The 19,747-nt window shown below is 39.7% G+C and overlaps 1 protein-coding gene, 1 long non-coding RNA gene and 1 other non-coding gene across 5 annotated transcripts in view; 1 reads left to right on the top strand and 2 right to left on the bottom strand.

Annotated features, from left to right (window-relative positions):
• Positions 1 to 19,747, top strand: part of MCC (MCC regulator of WNT signaling pathway) — a 498,353-nt gene that overhangs the window by 13,374 nt on the left and 465,232 nt on the right. Inside the window, exon 3 of one of the 3 annotated variants that reach the window (XM_063723849.1) lies at positions 7,575 to 11,750. The exons of the other annotated variants lie outside the window; for them this stretch is intronic. Within the exon in view, the coding sequence (XP_063579919.1) occupies positions 11,596 to 11,750 (155 nt within the window). The 5' untranslated portion in view covers positions 7,575 to 11,595. The remainder of the gene's footprint in view (positions 1 to 7,574; positions 11,751 to 19,747) is intronic. 3 annotated transcript variants of the gene reach the window in all.
• The window catches only part of LOC134761417 (uncharacterized), a 65,368-nt gene that overhangs the window by 6,153 nt on the left and 39,468 nt on the right, over positions 1 to 19,747 (bottom strand). The window contains exon 5 of the long non-coding RNA XR_010140009.1: positions 5,422 to 5,494. This is a non-coding gene — a long non-coding RNA (uncharacterized LOC134761417). The remainder of the gene's footprint in view (positions 1 to 5,421; positions 5,495 to 19,747) is intronic.
• On the bottom strand, positions 6,370 to 6,495 carry LOC112133634 (U4atac minor spliceosomal RNA). The gene has a single exon (XR_002915263.1). It is a non-coding gene; the product is annotated as a U4atac minor spliceosomal RNA (small nuclear RNA).

Genomic DNA, 19,747 nt, shown 5'->3' with positions numbered 1-19,747 from the left:
ATATTCCATGCCCATGGAAACAAACAAACAAAAAAAGCAGAAGTAGCTATACTTATATCAGGCAAAATAGATTTCAAGACAAAAACTGTAAGAACACAAAGAAGGTCATTATATTATGACAAAGGGGTCAATTCAGCAAGAGGATACAACAATTGTAAATATATGTACACCCAATACTGGAGCACCCAGATAGATAAAGCAAATACTTTTAGAGCTTGAGAGAGAGTGAGAGAGAGAGAGAGAGAGAGAGAGAGAGACTGAGAGAGACCCAAATACCATAATAGCTAGAGACTTCAACACCCCACTTTTAGGATTGGACAGATCATCTAGACAGAAAATCAACAAAGAAGCATTGGACTTAATCTGTGCTATAGACCAAATGGACCTAATACATATTTAGAGAACATTTCATCTAATGGCTGCAGAATACACATCCCTCTCCTCAGCCCAGGAATCATTCTCATGGACAGACTATATGTTAGGCCACAAAAGTAGTCTTTAAAAATTCACGGATATTAAATTATATCAAATATCTTCTCTGACCCCAACGGAATAAAACCAGAAATCAATAACAAGAGGAATTTTGGAAACTATACAAATGATTGGAAATCAAACAATATGCTCTTGAATGATCAGTGGGTCAGTGAATAATTTAAGAAGGACATTTTTAAAATTTCTTGAAACAAATGTAAATGGAAACACAGCACACCAAAACCTGTGGGATACAGGGAAAGTGATACTAAGAGGAAAGTATATAGCAATGAGCACCTACATCAAAAAAACTAGAAAAACTTCAAATAAACAACCTAACAATATATCTTAAAGAGCTAGAAAAGCAAGAGTAAATAAAACCCTAACTTAGTAGAAGAAAATAAATCATAAAGATCAGAGCAGAAATACATGAAACTGAAACAAAAAAAATACAAAAGATCAACAAACAAAAAGTTGGTTTTTTGAAAAGATAAACAACATCAACAAACCTTTAGCCAGACTAAGAAAAAGAGAGAAGACTCAAATAAATAAAATCAGAGATGAAAAAGGAGAGATTATTACCAACACTGCAGAAATTCAAAGGCTCATTAGAGGCTACCATGAACAACTATATGCCAAAAAATTGGAAAATGTAGGAGCAATGGATAAATTCCTAGACACATGCAACCTGCTAAGATTCAACCATGAAGAAACTGCGAACCTAAGCAAACCAATAACCAATAGGTAATAATATTTAAGCCATAATAAAAAGTCTATCATTAAAGAAAAGCCCAGGACCCAATGGGTTCAGAGCAGCATTTTACCAAACATTTAAAGAACTAATACCAATCCTACACAAACTATTCTGAAAAAAAAAAGAGGAGAGAATACTTCCAAACTCATTCTACAAAGCCAGTATTACTCTGATACCAAAGCCAGACAAAGACATCAAAAAAGGAAAACTACAGGCCAATATCCCTGATGAACATTGATGCAAAAATCCTGAACAAAATACTAGCATATTAAATTCAGCAACACATCAAAAAGTTCATTCATCATGACCAAGTAGGATTTATCCCAGGATGCAAGGATGGTTAAACATATGCAAGTCAATCAATGTAGTACATCATATCAACAGAATGAAGGACAAAAACCATGTGATCATTTCAACTGATGATGAAAAAGCATTTGATAAAATTCAACATCCTTTTATGATAAAAAAAATACCTTGAAAAACAGAATAGAAGGAACATACTTCAACATAAGAAAAGCCATATACAACAGACCCACAGCTAATATCACACTGAATGGAGAATACTGAAAGCCCTTCCTGTAAGATCTGGAACAAAACAAGTATGCCCACTGTCACCACTGTTATTCAACACAGTCCTAGAAGTCCTAGCTAGAGAAATCAGACAAGAGAAAGAAATAAAGGGCATCCAAATTGGAAAGGAAGAAGTCAAATTATCCTTGTTTGCAGATAATATGACCTTGTATTTGAAAGAGCCTAAAGGCTCCACAAAAACCTATTAGAACTGATGAAAAAAAAATGCAGTAAAGTTGCAGGATACAAAATCAACATACAAAAATCAATAGCATTTCTATATGCCAACAATGAACAATCTGAAAAATAAATTTTAAAAGTAATCCTATATACAATAACTACAAATAAAATACCTAGGAATAAACATAACCAAAGAAGTGAAGAATCTCTACAATGAAAACTATAAAACATTGAAAAAAGAAATTAAAGAGGGCACCAAAAATGGAAAGATATTCCATGTTCATGGATTGGAATAATCAATATTGTTAAAATGTCCATACTACCCAAAACAATCTATAGATTCAATGCAATCCCTATCACAATACCAGTGACATTCTTCACAGAAATAGAAAAAACAATCCTAAAATATATATGGAACCATAAAAGATCCAGAATAGCCAAAGCTATCCTGGGCAAAAGGAACAAAACTGGATGAATTACATTACCTGACTTCAAAGTATACTACAGAGCTGTAGTAACCAAATAGCATGGTACTGATATAAAAAGAGACATGTAGATTAGTGGAACAGAATCGAGAAGTGAGAAATAAATCCATGCATCTACAGTGAACTCAGTTTCGACAAAGATGCCAAGAATATACTTTGGGGAAAAGACAGTCTCTTCAATAAATTGTGCTGGGAAAACTGGATATCCATATGCAGAAGAATAAAACTAGACCCTTATCTTTTACCATATACAAAAATCAAATCAAAGTGGCTTACAGACTTAAATCTAAGACCTCCAACTATGAAACTCCTAAAAGAAAATGTTGGGAAACTCTCTAAGACATTGATATGGGCAAAGATTTATTGAGTAATAACCCACAAGTACAGGCAACCAAAGCAAAAATGGACAAATGGGATCATATCAAATTAAAAGGCTTCTGCGTGGCAAAGGAAACAATCAACAAAGTGCAAAGACAATCCACAGAATGGGAGAAAATATGCAAACTAGCCATCTGACAAGAGGTTAATAACCAGAATATATAAGGAGCTCAAACAACTCTATAGGGAAAAAAACTAATGATCCTATTTAAAAATAGGCAAAAGGTCTGAATAGATATCTTGCAAAAGAAGACATACAAATGGCAAACAGATATATTAAAAGGTGCTTAACATCACTGATCATCAGAGAAATGCAAATGAAAACTACAATGAGATATCATCTCACCACAGTTAAATGGCTTCTATTCAAAGGACAGGCAATAATGAATGCTGGTGAGAATATAGAGAAAAGGGAACCGTCATACACTTTTGGTGGGAATGTAAATTAATAAAACTACAATGGAGAACAGTTTGGAAGTTCCTAAAAACAATAAAAATAGAACTACCATATGTTCCAGCAATCCCACTGCTGGGTACGTACTCAAAAGAAAGGAAATCAGTATATCAAAGAGATATCTGCACTCCCATGCTTACTATGGCACTAGTCACAATAGGCAAGATTTGGAAGCAATCTAAGTGTCCATCAACAGATAAATGGATAAAGAAAATGTGGTCCGTGTACACAGTAGAGTGCTATTTAGCCATAAAATAGAATGAGATCCTGTCATATGCAATAATATGTACGGAACATGAATTAACAACATTATGTTAAGTGAAAGAAGCCAGGCACAGAAAGACAAACTTCATGTGTTCTCACATATTTTTGAGAGCTAAATATCAAAACAATTTAATTCATGGAGATAGAGAGTAGAATGATGGTTACCAGAGGCTGGGAAGGATAGTTGGGGGTAGGGTAAGTGGGGATAATTAATGGGTACAAAAATATAGTTAGATAAAATGAATATGATCTAGTATGTGATAGCATAACAGGGTGACTACAATCAGTGATAATTTATTGTGTATTTAAAAGTAACTAAAAGAGCATAATTGGATCATTTATAGCACAAAAAAAGGATAAATGCTTGAAGTTATGGATACCCCATTTACCTTGATGTGATTATTATATATTGTATGCCTGTATCAAAATATGTCATGCACTTCACAAATAAGTAAATAAATCTATCTATATCTACTATCTACCCACAAATAAAAAATAAAAAAAGTAAAATAAACAAATTAATTTAAGAGAAAAAAGGGACTTGTTGCCCAGCTGCTAGGAGTACTGTCAGAAGATAACCTGCAGCTGTCAGTCTATCAGATTTTGTCTCGGCTGCAGTTACCTTACTCACAGTCACAACCTTCCTGGGCTGTGGATCCAGTAGGATGGGGTCCTATATTCAATGGGTGATTGAGGCAGAGGTATATAAGCCGAGCCATTTCATTTCAGTAAAGGACAATCTGATATTGTTAGGCAGAATAATACCTTCTCCCAAATATAACCACAGTCTGATCTCTGGAACCTGTGAATATATTATATTATGTGGCAATGGAGAATTAAGGCTATTGATAGAATTATGGTTGCTAATCAGCTGAATTTAAGACAAAGAAGTTATCCTGGATTACCTAGGAGGGCCCAGTATAATCAAGAGGGAGGTAGAAAAGGGCATCAAATCAGAGAGAGATTTTAAAATGTTATGTTTAAAGGGAATCAAGTCAGAGAGAAATTTAAAAATGCTATTCAGCTGGCTTTGAAGATGGAGGAAGGAACCATGAGTCAGGGAAGGCAAACAGCCTCCAGCAGCTGGAAAAGGCAAGGGGGTGATTCTCTGCCACAATCTCCAGAAAAAAACATGGTCCTGCCAACACCTTCAGTTTAACTCAGACTCATTTCTGATTTATGCCCTCCAGAACTGTACAATAATAAATTTGTTTCATGTTAAGATAATAAATTTGTGTTGTGTTAATTTGTTACAGCAGCAATAAGGAAGTAATAAAGGCCACTTTAGAGGTCAGACAAGGCTGCTCTCAGCTCTGCATCACAGAATGGCTTCTCCCTCCATCTCCATCCCATCTTTCTTCCTTCACCTCCCTTCTCCCCAGTTTGGGGCACTCCTTAGTAAGCATTCTGTATGTGAACCCCATACTGGAGTGTGCTTCCCAGAGAGCCCAACTTGTGACAGATAATAAAACCTCATGAAGCCCTCTTGTAACTATAAATATATAAGAAATATATAAAGTTTATATTTATGAAAAGGAGTTATAAACTGTTCATCAAAAAGTGTAATGCCTATATGACTATGAATGTGAATAGCACTGGATCTGATATTAAGACAATATGAAGTAAATGTTAAGAATATGGCTTTGACTGGTAGATACAAGTTCAATTCTAGCTTCTGTACTTGTGTCCCCCAAAGTTCATGTGTTGGAAACTTAATCCCCAATTCAACAATGTCGAGAGGGGACTTTTAAGAGGTGATTTGGTCGTGAGGGCAGAGCCCTTATGCATGGATTAATGCCATAATTGCTGCAATGGGTTCCTGATAAAAGGATGAATTTGACCTTCTTACTCTCTCTTGCTCTCACCTTCTGCACCATGGAGGACACAGCAAAAAGGCCTTGAAAGATGCTGGCACCTTGATATTTGACTTCACAGCCTCTAGAATGGTGAAAAACAAATTTCTTTTCTTTACAAATTACCCAATATGTGGTATTCTGTTACAGAAACACAAAATAGACTAAAACAGGGACATTACTTAACTTTGGAATTTAGTTACTCTCACTCAGCAACATCCACCCATAAATAGAGATAATAAATACCTACCCCCACTAGAAAGCATTAAGTAACGTGTAATTTTAAACCCTATGACTGATGTGTGATAAGAACCCAATAAAACTTAGTTAAGCTCTCTTAACTCTACCTCACTATTTTCTCTCAGGAATTTGCAACTTCTTTTTATAATAGTTGATACTATTGAGTTGGGAGGCAAATCACCGTTAAACTATATGGTTTGCTTCTGTCACAATATATGCTTCAATTAAGAGAGCTCTGGAAGGTACCTGTGTCCTGTATTGGTGAAGAAAAGCTTCTTAAGGAATATTGGAATTTAGCAGGGATGGTAAAAACATCCTAGAGAAAATGGTGAGCCAGTGGCACCATGGAGTCCTCACTCCAACTCTTGCATATAGTGTTTTTGTTTGTTTGTTTGAGACAGAGTCTTGCACTGTCTCTCAGGCTGGAGTGCAGTGGCGCGATCTCGGCTATCCCGGTTCAAATGATTCTCCTATTCTCCTGCCTCAGTCTCCCGAGTAGCTGGGATTACAGGTGCTTGCCACCATGCCCAGCTAATTTTTGTATTTTTTGTAGAGACACGGTTTCGCCAAGTTGGCCAGGCTGGTCTTGAACTCCTAACCTCAAGTGATTTGCCCGCCTCGGCCTCCCAAAGTGCTGGGATTACAGGATGAGCCACCATGTCCGGCTGCCTTTTTTTTTTTTTTAACTTTTTTTTTTGACATGGAAAAGTGGATTTTCATTTTTCCAAAAATTGCACCAAGGTAAAAGCAAACCTCTAGTTGATGCGGGTGTGTTGCGTAGGCGTTAGCAGTACTGCCTTCACTATGCGCTCATTGGACATAGTGCAACCCCAAGAAAAGGATGGTTGCATGTAGTCTAGTTTAGGTAAATCAAATTTGGAAGGACATGCACCAGATTATCAAGTTTTCAAAGCACTACAGTTGTTTTATTTATTTTAACATGTAATTTTAGACATATGGGGTAGGATATCTTGTCATGTGTACAGTGTTTTCTGAAATGTACCACATAAATTGAAGAAAAAAGCTGAGTAAGGACCAAGAGGTTGAGCTATGTACTTATCTCAGATAAATATATGAAACCTTTGAAATTATGACCAGTACTGTTAGATTTATGTCAGTGGTTATACATCCCTCACTCTTTGAGAGAGTGGCTCTCACTCATAACTTCTTCTTTATATTTATCATCTTTATATTCATATGGCATCTCTATTTCCAATGTCTTACAAATTTCTCCCTCTCCTGTAACCCTTTAGGCTGAAATTTCACATGTTTCATATCAATTCAGAAGCAAATTCTTTTCTGGGATGTGGAACCTATCTGTTCAGCCATTTCTGAGTTACCCAAGCATAAGAAAAATGTTGTTTAGGAAATTCATCAAGATCCACTTTTTGTGTGTTTAAATCTAAACATCCAGAGCTGTTGTACACATTCTGTAAGGAGAAAAAATATTCTTTTCTTTGAAATATAATTGGTTGAGCTTTACTGTCCACATTCTGTATATATGGAATGTGGTTACAGAGAGATGTATTGAAATTTTGCAAAATCCTTTGGGTTTCCAGACCCTCCATACATGTCATACTTACAAAAATGTTTTTTTATTTCTTTTTAGTCTTAAACTGGAATTTTCTAGAAAAATTTGAGTGTAACAGCTCCTGTCTGGCTGTATTGTCAAACAACAGTTGTTTTATTCTATAAAAATTAGAAAAATTAGGATTAAAAAATTTATATATATAAACTTAAATATATATAAACTCTTGGGCTTTGGTTCTTGTTTTCTTATAGATAGGAATATTTGTGCTGCTGGTAGCAAATTTCAATAAAATATTATTGGGTAGTAGATAGTGTCTTAGTCTGTTTTCTGTGGCTTATAACAGAATACCTGAACCTGGGGTAATATACAAATAAATGAAATTTATTTATTGTAGTTCTGGAGGCTGGGAAGTCCAAAGTTGAGGAGCCACATTTGGTGAGTGCCTTCTTGCTGGTGGGAACTCTGCAGGCTGAAGACGGCACAAAGCATCGCGTGGCAAAGGGGCTGAGTATGCTAGCTCAGGACTCTCTTCCTTTTGTCATAAAGCCAACAGTCTCATTCCCATGATAACCCATTAATCCATGAATGATTTAATCTATTTATGAGGGAAGAGCCTTCATGATCCAACTACCTCTCAATACTGCCACACTGGGGATTGTTCCAACATGAATTTCAAGTGAGTACAAACATTCAACCATAGCATTCTGTCCCTGTCCCCCAACAAACTTATGTTCTTCTCACAAACAAATACATTTATTTCATTCTGATAGCCCCAAAGTCTTAACTTGTTTCAGCACAACTCAGAAGTCCAAAGTCCAGAATTTCATCTTCCTGTGAAATCAAAGTAAATTATCCACTTTCAAGATACAATAATGGTATAGGCATAAAACAGACATTTCCATTCCAAAAGGAAGGAATAAACAAAAAGAAAAAAGCAGCATGCCCCAAGAAAGTCCAAAACCTAGTGGGGCAAACATTACATCTTAAAGCTGGAGAACAATCTTTTTTGACTCCACGTGCTGCCTCTTGGACACACTAGAGCAATAGTTGGGCCCACAAGGCCTTAGACAGCCCCATGTCTATGTCTTTGCTGGGTATAGCCCATACAGCTGCCCATACAGGTTGGAGCCCGGTGCCTGAAGCTTTCCCAAGTAGATGTTGCATGCTGTCGGTGACTCCACAGTTCTGGGGTTCTGTTAGTGGCCCTGTTCGCACAGCTCCACTAGGCATTGCTCTGTTGGAAACTCTCTGCAGCAGCTCTGACCCTACAATTCTGTTTAACATTGCCCTAGTTGGAGCTCTCTGAAGTGCTCTGCCCTTGTTACAAGCCTTTGCCTGGACCCAGGCTTTCAGCAAAAATCCTTTGACATCTAGGTGGAGGCCCCCACATCTCCACAGCTCTTGCTTTCTGCAAACCTGAAGAATTATAATGGCATCATATGGATGCCATTAAGGCCTATGGTTCTTATCTTCTTGAGTGGCAGGTCAATTCACACCTAAAGCTTCTTGAGCCACAGCTGGCATGTCCAAAAAGCACTGTACCAGAATTTGGGAAGTAAAGACCTGAGAGAGCCCTGGGCAGCAAGCCCATGAAAGGTGCCTCAGGTCTGTCTCCTGAAACCATTCTGTCCTCCTGCCTCTGGGTCTGTGATGAGAGGAACAACTCAAAGTTCTCTGAAATGCCATCGAGGTCTTTCCTTCTCGTGATGATACTTTCTTCCTTTACTAATCTCTGGAACAAAAGGTTGCTGGGCTACACCCTTGGTTTCCTCTCCCAAACACACCTTTTCACTCTTTACATGGCCAGGCTGAGAGTTTTCCAAATCTTTCCACTTTGCTTCTGATTATAAATTCCACCTTTAAAGTTTTTTTTCCCTCTCACAGCTTCATGTAAGTGGTTAAAAGTAGCCATGCCGCAGCCTGAATGCTTTACTGCTTAGATATTTCTTTGGCCAGATACCCCAGCTTCTCTTTCTCAAGTTCAGCCTTCCAGAAAGCCCTCAGGCATAGAAAATAGTTCAGCTAAGTTCTTTGCCAATTTATAACAAGGATTGTCTTTACTCCATTTTCTAGTACCTTGTTCCTCAGTTCCATCTGAGACCTTGTCAGAATGGCCTTTACTGTCCATAGTTCCATCAGCATTCTGATTATGACCATTTAACCAATTTCTAAGGAGTTCCAAACTTTCCCTGTTCTTCCTGTCTTCTCAGCCCTCACTAGAACCTAGGCTTTTTCTAAACTGCTGCTTCATTCTTGTAGCCTCTGCTTATTATCCAGTTTCAAAGCTGCTTCTCCATTTTCAGGTATTCGTTTTCATTAACATCCCACTCCCGGTACTAATTTCTGGTCTTGTCAATTTTCTGTTGCTTAGAACAGACTACCTGAAACTAGGGTAATTTATAAAGAAATGAATTTATTTCTTACAGTTCTGGAGAATGAAAAGTCCAAGGTCAATGGGCCACCCTGCTGGTGGGGACTCTGTGCAGAGTCCCAAAACAGTGCAGGGCATCACATGGCAAGGGGGCTGAGCCTGCTAGCTCAGGTCTCTCCTTCTCTTCTTATAAAGTCACTAGTCCCACTCTCATGATAACCCATTAACTCATTAACTCATGAATCTATGATTTCAGTGCCCTAAAATACTGGGAACTTAGAGAATAATAAAGAAGTAAAGTAGGAATAGGTAGATAAGGTGGAGAGGAGGAGAAAGAGAGCAGAGATTCCTTCCTTCTGACCTGGCAGACATTCCCAAGACATATGGACTTGTTCCAGTTATATATTGCTGCATAACAAATCACCTCAAAACTTAATGGCTTAAAACAACAATTTTTAATTATTATCTTCACAGCTCTAGGGGTTGGTTAGCCAGTTTTCCTCAGGGTCTCTAATGCAGTTGCAGCATCTAGAGCCAGCATCATCTCTCACTCATGTCTGGCACCTAGTATGGGAAGAAGATTCAAAGATCCAGGGGCTAGAACAGCTGTAGCTCTTTGGTCATCTCTTTTCTTTACGTGGTCTTTCTGCATGGTTTCTCCAGCTTCAGGGTAGCCAAACTTCTTTTCAGGCAGCTCAAGGCTTCAAAGGTAAGTGTCCCAAGGGAGAGAGCCAAGTGGAATCTGCATTGCCTTTTCTAACCTAGTCTCAGAAGTCAAGGCAGTCACAAGTCCAATCCAGGTTTAGGGGAAGCAACAGACTCCACCTCTTGATGTGGGGTGCACCAAAGAATCTGTGGACATATTTTAAAACCACCGGAGAACTTCACACGCCTCTCTGGCAGAAGATCCAGGACAGAATAATGAGTCATTCACGAAACCACAAATTGCTTCACTGTGGTTTCCTTTTGGCTATGGGGGAATAGTGCAGTGTTTAAAGGCTCCTGCTCTGGAGTTAGGCTGCCCGGGCTTGTCTCTGCCCTGACACTTACTAAACCTGGAATCTTGAGCAGGTCTGGTACCTCAGTTTTCTTACCTGTAAATTGGGAACAATGAGAGCTAACATTTGTTGAGCACTTACTAGGTGTCAGACATTGTCCTAACTGCATTATGTCTGCTCTCCTTTTATACGCAAGATAACTCTATGAGGTACTTATCTATTAATACTTCCTAAGTCGTAGGATTGATAATAAAAGAGGCATCTTCCAGGTCTGGAGTGTGGATCAAATGAGACCGTCTATTATGTTCGCTCTTGGCATTAATAAAGCTATTGGGGGAAATTCTAGTGATGCCTGGCCAGTAGAGTGAGCCGTTTCCAGAAACGGACCCAACGTGCACAATGCCACACAGCGCGCAGACTGTTCCCAGTACAGAGTGGAAGCCAAGATCAAGGCTGCGAGGGCCAGGTTTCTTGACAGGTGTCAAAATTTCATAAAAAGGCCAGTCATTCTGGTTCTCATTGGTGGCTATGGGTACAGAACCCGCAACAATCCTGGAGAGTGGGATTACAAGCACCGTTTTGAGTTTGCAGAAGGGGAGTGTTTATATGGTTTTTCTGGAAAAGGAATCCATGACTCCGGGCGGTCGGAGGAGTTCTGCTGGGAGAACACCCGCCCTCTGCCTGAAGCGTCCCCAAGTGTCCCGGGACCGCGTCGTGGCCGGATGCACAATACTGACACCCTTGCCGGTGGCTTCCAGTGTATTCTGCCTCCTCTTGTGTTCCCGATGCCACCCTTAGCTCCCTGACTCTTCTAGCCACCTTCCCCTCCTCCCTCTTCCCTGAGGTGCCTCCTCGGGCGATTCCAGAGCGCCCACCTTCCCAGTCCGGGCAAAACCCGGAGAGGTGGAATCCCTCACCCGGAGCGCCCCGGCGGCCACTGGGCATGCTCCGTTGTCAGGCGGGTTCGGGGCTGCAGGCAGCTTGCGCGCCGGCCGGATTCCTGCTGCGGCCGCGCGTCCTCCTCCTCCCAAGCAGGGAGCGGGCGCATGATGGCGGCCGCGGCTGCAGCGGCTGCGGGGAGCGCCAGCAGCGGCGGCGGCGGCGGCGGCAGCAGCAGCGACACGTCCAGCACCGGCGAGGAGGAGAGGATGCGGCGCCTCTTCCAGACTTGCGACGGCGACGGGGACGGATACATCAGCAGGTACGCGGGGAGGTACAAGGAAACCGACAAGGGCGAGATCAGCCCGTCCGCGCGCCCTTGACCCCTGCTCCGCTCCCTCGCCCCAACTTGCGGCAAGTTGCTCAGAAGCTCGCGGGAAAAGTTGGCTGCGACTCCGAGAGCGCGTAGCCGGCTCGGCCACCAAGGCCGAGGGGCTGCTCTGTTCGCCTTGCGGGGGTGCCAGTTGGTCCAACTTTTCCCAGCGCTGTCTTTGTCTAGGCGTTAGGAGACATCTCCTTAGGATGCGCACTCTTCCCGGGGCTCGGAGTGTTCTTCCCTGTGGGAAAAGGAGTTCTGGCCGCTTGTCCCAGGTAGGAGGGGCTGCCTCACAGCCTCGGGGTCCTGGGCATCAAGATGCTGCGGCACGGGGCAGCGATCTGCCCGGCGGCTCGGTGGACACCCCGGGGCCGCACCGGGAGGACATGCGCTAAGCGACAGCCTCCGACAGGGAAATAACCTGCGAAGAAACTTTCTTGTGCCGCAGAACCCATGAATTCCAAACTTCAGAGCCCAAAGAATAGGTATCGTTTGCCACCCAGTACTGATTTAAACGCACTAGCCTGAGTGGAACGAAGCGCTCAGGAGCAAACTAGGGCTAGACCCGACTCCTACCCGGCTCTGTGCGCTGACCAGGTGAGCCTCGGGGGTGGCTCCCGGCGCCTCCGCACCTCCACTCGCAAACAAACTTTGGGGTGTTTGCTTAGGATCCCCACACCTTCTACAGAGGCGGTATTTAAGCTTCCTGCCTCTCGGCTTGGCCAAATAATTACTTCTGCCCAAATTTGTGTCACTTAGACTCTTGTGGTGAAGAAGGCAATCGCAACATTTTCTGGTATGCTTCTATTGAAAGGTTGACACCGGACATTGAAGACTTGGTATCCGTGGAAATTTGAATTGCCTTGGATGAAGGAGCAGCCTAAGTTGTGCATTACATGTTTCTTTAGTCTTTGTCTTGGTCATGCTAAAGATCGTTTCTGAAAATCCGGGGCTGCTTCCTGATTGTCCCTGCCTACCTTAAAAAAAAAAAAAAAGTGCGGAATTTTTCCCTTAAAATAAAAAAAAAATTATTTATTTGAGACTCAACGCAATTTTGATCATTCTTAGGTGAATTTTTATTACTTTCCTAAAGATTTACTGAGAAACTTTAGGAAGATATCAGAAAACTTGATGGAGTAATTCTGTTCGGAAATGAAAATAATATGTAATTCTGATTGACTCCATGCAAATTTCTATCTGGAAGTCTCGTTATTTTGGTTCTGGGAGTAAAAGAAATTTCATTATATAGTTTTCCTTTTTGTTGTTTTCCTACTTGAAAGGTGTATTATCTCATTTTCATTAATAAAAGCAGACTCCAACTTTGGATACAATTATTTTTTTTTTTTAAAGACAGAATCTCACTCTGTCACCCAGGCTGGAGTACAGTGGCGTGGTCTTGGCTCACTGAAACCTCCACCTCCTGGTTCAAGAGATTCTCCTGCCTCAGCTTCCCAAGTAGCTGGGACTACAGGTGCCCACCACCACTCCCGGCTAATTTTCGTGTTTTTAGTAGAGAAGGGGCTTCACCATTTGGTCAGGCTGGTCTCGACTTCCTGACCCCAAGTGATCCCCCTGCCTCGGCCTTAGGAAGCGCTGAGATTACAGGCCTGAGCCACCGCTCCCGGCATGGATGCAAAAAAGTTTAATTTCACACGGGCAAGAGTGCATATAGAAAACTAGCAGCGTGCTATCCTTCTCTAATTTGGCCTATTAATATATTGCTTTATCTGAACTACACTTTCTGTATAAATGCTCACATTATTTTCGGTGATTCTACTCGGGAGGATAATGAATTCTGTAAGTGTAATTTGAGTAAAGCGGGTGGTGATAAAGAAGCCGTTTTGGATTAGAGTAGAAACTGGCTGGGGCAAAAGTGGAAAAAGTTGTTAACATTCCTTGAGCTGCATTACTTTAATGTGTCTGCTTAAAAGTTTCAAGGTATGTGTAGTAATGAACTCTAAATCATAACTTTAACTGTGGGTGGAGTTGCCCTGGAAATTATGCTGTGGCAGAATTGCCATGTAGGAGAAGTTTAGGGATGGCAATCTAGGGCAACAAGGAACTTGTCTGGAAGTGTGTTTACGTAGTAAGCACAGTTTTACCTGGAATTTACGTTTATGTGATAAGACTTGGGGAATGGGGCTAATGAAGGTAAGAGGCATTAAATGACTCCCTCTCTGAAGCCACTTTTCTGTGCTGCTTTCATTTAATGACCTGTACTTACCACTCTGTCGTGGATGATATGGTTTGGAGGGTTGTGCATTCCTGTTTTATCAGACATGAGAGTTGGACTTTTTACATTAAAACCTTAAAAACTTTGGATTCATCCAAAGACGTTAAATTTATGTTCATGGTAGACAGCTGTATCTGTTAGAATTTCAGATGACTATATGTCATCACAGTAACCTAACCACAGTCAAATAAGGGTTGGCTTTGTCACCTAGTAGAAATCTGGAGGTAGGCTATCTAGGTTGGGGCAGCAGCTCTGCGGTGGTGTCAGTCCCCAGCTACCTTCTACCTTTCTCCAACACCATTTTTCACGTAAAGCATTCATCCTCATGGTTATCTCATACTCCAAAGATGATTGCCCTGTCTCCCTCTTCATCCCCAAATTCTAGGGAAGAAGATGTAAAAGGAAGTGGAAATAAGTGGTGCCTGTATCATTAAGGCAGAGCTTTCCCGAATCCCTTAGTTGACATCTTATTGGTCAAACTACATCACTTAACCATGCCTACTTCAGTAGAGTCTGAGGAAGCATATAATTCAACTAGGCACAGTACCTCCTAAACAAAATCTGGGTTCTGTTACTAAAAGCAGGAAATAGATATTGGGTGGGCAAGTAGCAGTTAATACCTATAATAACCGCCCCCCCCATGATAATCCACGTTCAACTATATTTGCTCTGGTCCTCTGCCGAACCCTCATTCTAAACAGGAGTAGGCTGGAAATCTTAAGTTTGGGGGAAGGATAAGTGGAAGAGAAACTGGGCCATGAGGGGAAATGTCAGGGAGATAAGGGGTGGTGCTTTGTGCTTTCAATATTCTCTTGGCCCAGTTTTCCTATCAGGCTGACAAAAAAGGCATCAGCTAACTAGATTCTTGGAATTGCTGCTTCTGCCAAGGAACTTTAGCCTATAAAAGGGACCCAGAATCATTCCCATCAATAGTTAAGGTAGAACAGAAAGCTATGATCAAGTGGCTCCAAACTGTGGCTGGTACCCCGCTGGATTTGGGCAGCAGAGTGAGACCACCGTAAGCTCTTTCAGTGCATTTCATTAACCTTACAATGACTTTACCACATATTTTATGGTACTGGATTTTTTGGACCCTGCATATCATATTATAGAAGGTGGTGGAGGTTACTCTATTTGTTGAAATTATTTTCCCTTTGGAATTTTAAGGCTTTTTGTTTTTACCGTTCAATATAAGAAACTGCTTATGTTGAACATACGTTTGACAAATATTGAAAGCCAGCACTTAACATTTTTGAGTTCCCAAGTCTTAGCTCAAACGTTGATGCCTTAGAGAGAGCTTCCCTGACCACTATATCAAAATAGGTTTGCTTTATCCTGCCATTATTGTCCATCATAGTACTGATTGCTTTCTTTCAAAGTGCCCTTTACAACTTATAATTCCTTTTGTGTTTGCTACTTTGCCTGTTTATTGTCATTCTGTCACTAAATGTAGGCTTCCTGAGGGCAGAAATCATATCTTTTTTCTCAATAACAGTGTACTCAGTACTTAGCACAGTATCTACCATGTAGCACACAATCAGCAAATTCTGATGAAAATGTGACCAAGAATAAACAGTGGTATGTTCACGTATACTGGAAAATGTTTCAAACATTTTCATTTCCAGATATTTTCCATATTTATGTAATATTTTAAATATGTATATCTTTAACTTTTATTTTAAATTCAGGGGTACATGTGCAGATTTGTTACATAGGTACACTTGTGTCGTGGGGGTTTGTTGTACAGATTATTTCATCACCCATGCCTAGTACCCTTTAGTTATGGGTACTAAGCCTAGTGCCCACTAGTTATGGATACTAAGCCTAGTGCCCACTAGTTATGGGTACTAAGCCTAGTACCCATTAGTTATTTTTCCTGATCCTCCCCCTCCTCCCAACTTCCACCCTCTGATAGGCCCCAGTGCGTGTTGTTCCCCTCTATGTGTCCATGTGTTCTCACCATTTAGCTCCCACTTATATGTGAGACCATGTGATATTTGGTTTTCTGTTCTTGTGTTAGTTTGCTAAGGGTAATGGCTTCCAGTCCCATCCATGTCCCTGCAAAGGATGTGATCTAGTTCTTTTTTATGACTGTGTAGTATCACATGGTGTATACATACCACACTTTCTTTGTGTGGTCTGTCATCAGTGGGCATTTAGGTTGAGTCCATGTCTTTCCTATTGTGAATAGTGCTGCAGTGAACATTCAGGTGCATGTGTCTTTATAATACAATAATTTATATTCCTTTGAGTATATACCTAGTAATGAGACTACTGGGTTGAATGGTATTTCTGTCTTTAGGTGTTTGAGGATATGTGTGTATTTTATTAAAGATATTTTTTCTTTAAAAATAACTTCTTTGGGGTTATATAAAAGATACTCTTGTTGTTGAAAATTTGGAAAAATATAGAAATATACAAAAATAAGATCAAAATGATCTCTAATCCCATAACCAAGGAATATTATTTCTATTTTCCCAGTGATATATCTGCATCATGCCATTCCTCTATGGGTACATTAAAAATGATTGGATAAATGGAAAAAAATCACGTGTTCATGGATAGGAAAACTTAATATTGTTAAGATGGCAATACTTCCCAAATTGATTTACAGAATCGATGCAGTCCTTCTCAGAATACCAGCTGCTGTTTTTTGCAGAAATTGATGAACCGATCTTAAAACTCATGAGGAAACGTAAAGGACCCAGAAGAGTCAAAAGAATCTTGAAAAAGAACAAAGTTGGAGGATTCATGCTTTCTAATTTCAAAACTTGCTCCAAAGCGACAGTAATTAAGACAGTATGGTACTAGCATAATGATAGACAGATAGGTCAATGGAATAGAATTGAAAGTCCAGGGATAAACGTACATATTCATGTCAATTGATTTTCAACAAAAGCACCGAGATTAAGAATGCCAAGGTCAAGGGTAAAATGGGGGAAAAAATAGTCTTTTCGAGAAATGATACAGGGACAACTGGATAGTCACATATAAAAGAATGAAGTTGGACACTTTCCTCACGCTGTCTACAAAAATTACCTCAAAATGTATCAAAAACTTAAATATAAGAACTAAAACTATTAAACTCTTAGGAGAAAAAATAGAGCTAAATCTTTGTGAACTTCGATTTGGCAATGGATTCTTATGTGACACCAAAAGCACAAGCTACAAAAGAAAAAAATTGTTAAATTAGGCTTCTGCAAATTTTTTAAGTTTATGCTTCAAAAAACACTATCAAAAGAGTGAAAGACAACCTGCAGAATGGGAGAAAATATTTACAAATTGTACATCTGATAAAGGACTAGTATTTAGAATTTATAAAGAATACTTAATAATAAAAAGACAAATAACTCAATTTAAAAATGGACAAAGGATCTGAATAGACATTTCTCCAAGGAAGACATACACATAGCCAATATGCACATGAAAAGATGCTCAACATCATTAGCCACTAGGGAAATGCAAATCAAAACTACCATGGGATTCTACTTTACACCCACTAGGAAGACTATAATCAACAAGTCAGGTAATAATAAGTGTTGACAAGGATGTAAAGAAATCAGAACCCTTATATATTGCTGATAGCAATGTGAAATGATGCAGCTACTGTGGAAAACAGTCTAGCAATTCCTCTAAAACATAAACATAGAATTGGCGTATGACCCCAGCAGTGCTACTCCTAGATATACAGCTAGGAGAACTGAAAATATATGTACACCCAAAAACGTAAATGAATGTTCATAACAACATTGTTTATAATAGTCAAAAGATGTACCCAAATGTTCATCATCTGATGAATGAATAAACAAGATGTGATGTATCCATGTAATGGAATATTTTTCAACCATAAAAAGGAATGAGGTACTAATACATGCTACAACAAGGATGAACCTTGAAAACATTAATGCTAAGTGAAAGAAGCCAGTCACAAAAGGCCACATATTATATTATTTCATTTATGTGAAATGTCTAGAGTAGACAGTTTTATAGAGATAGAAAGTGGATTAGTGGTTACTCAGGTTTGTGGGTAATGGGAAGAATAGATGAATGAGAGCTAAAGAGTATAGGATTTCTGTTTTTGAAATGACAAAAGTGTTTTAAAATTGGTTGTGGTGATAGTTTTACAGCTCTGTGAATATAGTAAAAAACAATGGGTGAACATTATGGTATGTGAATTATATAACTCAACAAAGCTGTTAAAAAAGATTTATTTTTTATTTTTTATTTTTTTGAGATGGAGTCTCACTATGTCACCCAGGCTGGAGTAAAGTGGCACAATCCCGGCTCACTGCGACCTCTGCCTCCTGGGTTCAAGTCCCAGCCTCCTGAGTAGCTGGGACTACAGGTGTGTGCCACCATGCCCGGCTAATTTTTTTGTATTTTTAGTAGAGACGGGGTTTCACCATGTTGGCCAGGCTGGTCTCGAACTCCTGACCTCATGATCCACCAGCCTCGGCCTCCCAAAGTGCTGAGATTACAGGTGTGAGCCACCGCGCCCAGCCAAAAATATTTATATTTGTTGTAATCTCATTATTCATTTAATTAATTTAATTATTGTTCTGTTGTTGACTATTTAGATTGTTTCTAATTATTTGTTTTAGAATTTCATTAAATCTAAGTTGCCAAAGACTAGGACAAACCATTACTTTATGTACCGATTAAACTATGGCAAAATAATTCTTACCACATAGAAATTTAAAATTCTTACTGAAAGGACTCCCTTAAAATTGTTGAGTTATAGATTTTTATCATATTGCACTCTTGTACATATATAAAAAGGGAAATAGGCTAATCAAATTGTTTAAAATAATTCTAAAACTTCTTCATATTCAAATTGTTTAAAATAATTCTAAAACTTCTTCATATTTAAAATCCAAGTCTTGGCCAGCTGCAATGGCTTACGCCTGTAATCCCAGCACTTTGGGAGGCTGAGGCAGGTGGATCTCTTGAACCTAGGAGTTCAAGACGAGCCTGAGCAACATGGAGAAACCCTGTCTCTACAAAAAAATCACAGAAATTACCCAGGCATGGCAGCTTGCACCTGTAGTCCTGGCTACTCAGGAGGCTGAGGTGGGAGGATCACTTGAGCCTGGGAGGTCAAGGCTGCAGTGAGTTGTGAATACCCACTGCACTCAGCCTGGGCAGCAGAGCAAGACACTGTCTGAAAATAAAATAAAATCAATAAAAATAATAAAATCCAAATCTTCCAAATCACCTTTTCATTTGGAGTACTGATGTTGTGTTTCACATCAACCTCTGTGACATCAAAATATTTAGGATGCAGCATAGTATTTTCTATAGTATTTTCTTCTAAGATGCCTACACCCTTTCTGCAAGTATTGATGTTGACACTCCTGATCTTACTGGAAGACATTGATGGAAGTTTCTCAGACAATAACCATGACTTTTATTCTTGAGGAAGCATTGAGGTTTGCAGTTATCTAATCCATTTTAGAAGGAATAACAACCTGATTCACACAGAATAAGCAATGGTAACTGTGTTGGCACAAGGCCGATAAATTTTAAGAAACATTCAGATTTCACAGTGTTAAACTGTGCATCTTAGAAGTTTTGAAATACGGTATTTTATATAATGCTAGAATAAACACCTTCATTGTTCCATGTACTGTGTTATCAGAGAATTAGTCAAAACTGAAGTTATCAGTGAAATGTATGACCTAAAATTGCTTGCAGGCACTTTGCTCAGTCG

Source organism: Pongo abelii, chromosome 4 (genome assembly GCF_028885655.2).
Source record: "Pongo abelii isolate AG06213 chromosome 4, NHGRI_mPonAbe1-v2.0_pri, whole genome shotgun sequence".
Classification (NCBI taxonomy): domain Eukaryota; kingdom Metazoa; phylum Chordata; class Mammalia; order Primates; family Hominidae; genus Pongo; species Pongo abelii.
The sequence above is the reverse complement of the archived record's forward strand: the minus strand, read 5'-3'. Positions and strand labels throughout refer to the sequence as shown.